The 5,892-nt window shown below is 39.4% G+C and overlaps 1 protein-coding gene across 1 annotated transcript; it reads right to left on the bottom strand.

The window, feature by feature from the left end:
• Window positions 1–4,383: 4,383 nt before the first annotated feature.
• LOC143559945 (uncharacterized) lies at window positions 4,384–5,691 on the bottom strand. The gene is made up of 2 exons (XM_077048365.1): window positions 5,196–5,691; window positions 4,384–5,081 (listed from the first exon to the last, which is right to left on the bottom strand). The coding sequence occupies exons 1-2, from the start codon at window positions 5,689–5,691 to the stop codon at window positions 4,384–4,386; spliced, it is 1,194 nt and encodes a 397-aa protein (XP_076904480.1).
• Between the last annotated feature and the right edge of the window lie 201 nt (window positions 5,692–5,892).

The following is a 5,892-nucleotide window of genomic DNA, read 5'->3' as shown; positions in this document are numbered from 1 at the left end:
TTCCAACTAAAATTCCCAAGAAATACCACAGATTGGAGCGTATTTGATGTATAAAAGATGTATAATTTTGTGTACATCAAACATCCCCACACTTGAACTTTTCTTGTCCTCAAGCAAGCTAAAGATAAAAATTCTCCAAATGGTAAACGATAACGAGACCGTAGCTATAACATCCCCAAAAAGTTAAGGATGCCCTGAAGAAAGATACACGAACAATCCAACCAACGGAGATCTTATGAATATATGTAGTGACATAGGAAAACATGGTTTTTATTTAGGAGTTTCTTTTTATGCAAAATTACACGTTTTCACAATGTTCACTCACACTCGGTTTTATATCTGATCATACATGTAATGTTGTATGTATATGAACACTCTTGTCAAAATGCAACTTGTGAAAAATAAGCTTGTCGGGGGATCCATTCTCCACCCACTTATTGAAATGTTTGCATAAACAGGGAGGTAATATATGCTGGTGTTTGGTTGGGATAGAGTGTGGAAGGTTTGTTGGTTTAAAGTTCATGGGTTTAAAAGAAAAGTAATTATAAACAAATGTAACTTGATCGGGAGCTGTGATAAATCTTCCATACTTTTTGAGTTCACAATATTTGCTCCTTTCCTCACCTTTTGTGTATGGTGATCTTCTTTTGATTTTTTTTCTTTTTTTTTGATATGACTATATACATAAAAAGTGACCAACAATTAAAACATATTTCTTGACTTTCTTTGGTCTTCTTGAAACTTGATCTTTAAGTAAAAATGGTGTAAAATTGTTTGAATTGAAGAGGTTGATGTGGTTGGATGATTTTGTGTTGGGTAAAAGGAAACGTTTCTTTGGAGTAGTGGTTAATGTGGTTTGTGATGATGTTTGAGGAAATGTTTGGGTAGGTCATATATTACCTCCATCTTTATACAAACATTTCGTTCGGATCTCGAAAGGTATGCCCAAACAAGTTCTAATTCACACGAAACAAATGACTCACTCAATCCGCCAAAATGTAACCGATGATATATTGTAATAAGGCTTGAAGCTTTTCTCACGGAAACGGAGGGATTGGGTTTAAATGCCACATTTTGCATAAAGTTTTTCTCAAGAAATACAAACCATATTTTCGGTGTTCACATTAAATTAAAGTTGATTCAGTGGTTGGTTTGTACGAGCACTTTTTCGAAAAACAACCTTAACCCATGGTTTTGTCAAAAACTTATTAAAGGTTTAACGGTCTTTTATTTATTATTTTTATTAATATTCTTCTTTTTTTTATTTGACACAAAAATTAAAATTTGGAGGGTTTCGAAAATATTTTATTGGACAAAAACAAAGTTTAAGTAAACCCCTCCCCACACTTGAATTTCACATTGCCCTCAATGTGAAAAGATATATAAAAATGCAATGCAATGTAGGGAAAGGATGAAAAGTAACTCCCCTATATGTCGGCGACGTAGGGCTGCATCCGAAATCCACACTTGTCTTCCAGGTAGATGTTTCAACGAAAGAGGCAACAACCATCCAAACAAACATAAAAAAAATAAAAGTTATAAAAATAAGATAATATAACGTCTAGACTGGGCACGGAACAACTAGTACCCCAAATACGCTGAAAATTGTCTAGACATTTCCCGAAAAAGAGTTTTTTTTTTTCTTTTTTGTTTTTTTGTTTTTTTTAAAGCAAAATCTATGTGCAAGTGCCACGTTTTTGGTTAAGGGTCCTGGCTAGACCCGAGACTTTCTTTCAAGGGTTCTTGGAATGGAGGAGCATTACCTCCGAGACGGTTCCGGTTTGTCCATCAACATAGAGTTTTAAACGATGACCATTTACTTTAAATGACTGACCATCTCCATTTTCGATTTCAACGGTCCCGTAATCAAAAACTTTCTTTACCAAGTATGGGCCAGACCAACGAGATTTAAGTTTTCCAGGAAATAAACACAACCTAGAGTTGTAAAGCAAAACACGATCACCCGTTTTGAAATCTTTGTGTTCTTTCAAACGCTTATCGTGTAACAACTTAGTGCGTTCCTTGTAGATTATGGAATTCACATAAGCTTGATTTCTTAATTCCTCTAGCTCATGAATTTGCATGAATCGAGTCTCGCTCGCATCGACTAAGTCGAGATTAACGGCTTTTAATGCCAAGTAAGCTCGGTGCTCCAATTCCACAGGAAGATGACAAGCTTTTCCATAAATCAACCTAAACGGTGTGGTACCGATAGGAGTTTTATGAGCGGTTCGCAAAGCCCATAATGCATCATCTAGCTTTTCAGAACAATTCTTTAGATTTTGCCCTACTGTTTTCTCAAGAATACGCTTAATGCCCCGGTTAGTGACTTCAACTTGCCCACTGGTTTGTGGGTGGTATGATGTTGAAAATATGTGGTGGACACCATAGCGAGATAAGGCTTTTTCCATTTGGGCATTGCAAAAGTGGGTCCCTCGATCACTAATTAAAGCTTTTGGGGTACCGAATCGTGAAAACAGCTTCTTAAGGAATTTGACAACTACCCTAGCACCGTTGGTGGGTAAAGCCTGAGCTTCTAACCATTTTGAAACATAATCAACAGCAACTAGGATATACCGATTTCCAAATGAAGTCGGGAATGGTCCCATAAAGTCAATCCCCTAAACATCGAACACTTCACAAACTTGTATGGCCTTTTGAGGCATTTCATCTCGTGCATAAATGTTGCTTGCCCGTTGGCATGCATCACAAGATTTTACAAGGTCATGAGCATCTCGAAAGATGGTGGGCTAGAAGAAACCGACATTAAACACCTTCTTTGCGGTGGATGTGACCCCATGATGTCCACCTGTGGGTCCTTCATGACAATGTTGGAGGATTTTGGTTGCTTCATCTCTGAACACACATCGACGAACGACTTGATCGGCTCCGATCCTGACCAGTTGTGGATCTTCCCAAAAATAATACTTGAGATCAGAAAAGAATTTTTTACGTTCCTGGTGTGTTAAACCTTTTCGCATGATACCACATGCTAAATAGTTTGCATAATCGGCAAACCTAGGGCACTCATCTTCTTCTTCTTTCAGAATCGTTTGAATGTGCATAAGAACCTCATGGGAGAAATTGTCATTTATGTGAGACCCTAGTAGTTCGTGTGAAGCTAAGCACTCCAAACGCGAAAGATGATCGGCAACGACATTTTCTGCACCTCTTTTATCTTGAATTTCGATATCAAATTCTTGAAGTAGCAAGACCCAGCGGATTAGTCGAGGCTTTGCATCTTGCTTGTTGAAAAGATAGCGAATGGTTGCGTGGTCGGTGTAAACGATGGTTTTTGAAAGAACAAGATAAGATCTGAATTTGTCGAATGCAAACACTACGGCCAACAACTCCTTTCCGGTGGTTGTGTAATTTTCTTGTGCATCGTTGAGAGTCTTGCTGGCGTAGTAGATTGGGTGAAAATGCTTATATTTCCTTTGGCCTAGAACTGCTCCTACAGCAAAATCGCTTGCGTCACACATGATTTCGAAAGGCCATGTCCAATCTGGAGCAACCATAATCGGAGCATTGACAAGTTTATCTTTCAAAAAGTTGAAAGCTTTCAAACATTCATCAGAGAAAATAATGGTGCATCTTTTTCAAGGAGTTGGGTCATTGGTCGAGAGATTTTAGAAAAATCTTTTATGAAGCGGCGGTAAAAACCCGCATGACCAAGAAAACTCCTGGTTGCTTTGACAGATGTTGGAGGTGGGAGTTTGGAAAATGTTTCGATTTTCACTCTGTCAACTTCAAGTCCAGCTTGAGAGATCTTGTGACCGAGAACGATGCTTTCACGAACCATGAAATGACATTTTTCCCACTTAAGAACTAGATTTACTTCTTCACATCTTGTCAACATTTTTTCTAAATTCTTAAGACAATGATCAAAAGAGTCTCCGAAAACAGAAAAATCATCCATAAAGACTTCCATTGAGTGCTCGATCATCTCGTGGAAAATGGCTACCATGCAACGCTGAAAGGTAGCAGGTGCATTGCATAGCCTAAAGGGCATTCGCCGGTAGGCAAATGTGCCATAAGGGCATGTGAATGTAGTCTTTTCCTGATCTTCAGGAGCAATGAGAATTTGAAAATAACCGGAAAAACCGTCAAGAAAGCAATAGAACATTTTTCCAGACAAACGTTCAAGCATTTGATCAATGAAAGGGAGTGGAAAATGATCCTTTCTTGTGGAGTCATTAAGCTTGCGATAATCGATGCAAACCCTCCAGCCTGTGACAGTTCTCATTGGTATGAGCTCATCTTTCTCGTTCATTACCACAGTCATTCCTCCCTTCTTGGGTACAACTTGAACTGGGCTTACCCAAGGTGAATCAGAGATAGGGTAGATTAACCCTGCATCAAGGAGTTTGATTACTTCTTTCTTCACGACATCTTGCATGTTTTCAAACGCCTTTGATATTGAACTACAGGTTTGTAGTCTTCCTCCATGAGGATTTTATGGGTGCAGAAAGAAGGACTAATTCCTTTGATATCCATAATTTTCCATGCGATGGCTTTCTTATGAAGTTTGAGAACATCGAGCAACTTTTTCTTCTCGTCAATCAACAAGTTAGCTGAGATGATCACAGGGAGTTGAGATTCACCTTCCAAGAAAGCATATTCTAGGTGATCTGGTAGTTCTTTTAACTCCAAGGTTGGTGGTTCCTCAGTGGATGGTTTAGCTTTGGTTTCAAGTTTGAGATCGACAACCTCGAAAACTTCTTGTGGTAAAGACGTTTCTTGGTCCTCCAATTTGATGACTTCTTCGACGATGTGATCCTCTCGAATGGGTTCAGAGATAGGTTTTTCGAGAATTTGTGTATTAAGAGCATTCGAGATGGCGGAATTCCTCACATGGAAACTCACAACAGAATCAATAACATCGATGCAATAAAGTGAATCATCATTGTGTTGTGGGTGTTGCATGGATCTACCTATGTCGAATGTGACCTGCTCATCATTTACTCTAAGAGTTAGCTTGCCCGTGCAAACATCAATGAGTGCTCTAGCCGTGGCTAGGAAGGGTCTTCCTAATATGAGGGGAATATTCTTGTCCTCATCCATGTTGAGGATCACAAAATCTACTAGGAACACGAACTTGTCAATTTTGACTAGCATGTTCTCAACAATGCCCCGAGGGTATTTTATGGAATGATCGGCTAACTGGATGCTCATGCGGGTGGTTTTTGGTTCACCTATCCCTAGTTTTGCAAAAACCGCATAAGGCATCAAATTGATACTGGCTCCTAGATAGGCTAGGGCATTGCTAACAGACAAACTTCCTATTAGGCAAGGAATAGTAAAACTCCCTGGATCAGTCATTTTTTCTGGAAGCTTGTTTTGTAGAATGGTTGAACATTCTTTGTTCAAAGTGACTTGAGATAGCTCCTCAAACTTCCTCTTATTGGTAAGAACATCTTTCAAAAATTTGGCATATTTTGGCATTTGTGAAAGTGCTTCAACGAATGGAATGTTGATGTGGAGTTGCTTGAATAGCTCGAGGAATTTTCCGTATTGAGCCTCCAACCTTTCTTTCATCAAACGCGCTGGATAAGGAATTTGAGGAATATAGGTTCTGACTGGTTTCTTTGGTCGTGCGGTACTTGCTGGGACTAGCCTCTCTTGCACCTCTTCAGGAATCTCAGTCTCCTTTTCCGTGGCCACTGGTTCTGAGGTTGGTTCGGTAACCATAGTGGTTCTGCCACTCCTCAAGGTGATTGCATTTACAGCTGCATTCGGGTTGTTTACTGTGTTGCTTGGAAGGCCACCTGGTTGTCTTTCAGAGAATAGTTGAGCAAGTTGCCCCACTTGAGTCTCAATGTTTTGCAAGTGTGCCCTCTGATTCCTTAGCTCTATCTCATTCTTTTGGAATCTCTCTTCGGTTAGTCGGTT

Source organism: Bidens hawaiensis, unplaced genomic scaffold (genome assembly GCF_021521415.1).
Source record: "Bidens hawaiensis isolate Kalapana, Puna unplaced genomic scaffold, B.hawaiensis_p1.1 tig00020125_1, whole genome shotgun sequence".
NCBI classification, from domain to species: Eukaryota; Viridiplantae; Streptophyta; class Magnoliopsida; order Asterales; family Asteraceae; genus Bidens; species Bidens hawaiensis.
The sequence above is the reverse complement of the archived record's forward strand: the minus strand, read 5'-3'. Positions and strand labels throughout refer to the sequence as shown.

Coding starts and splice junctions, on each gene's coding strand:
- LOC143559945 (XM_077048365.1), bottom strand. CDS start 5,691: ATGGTTACCGAACCAACCTCAGAACCAGTGGCCACGGAAAAGGAGACT. Junction 5,082..5,195: donor TTTTGCAAAACTAGGGATAG/GTGAACCAAAAA, acceptor TGTTCCTAGTAG/ATTTTGTGATCCTCAACATG.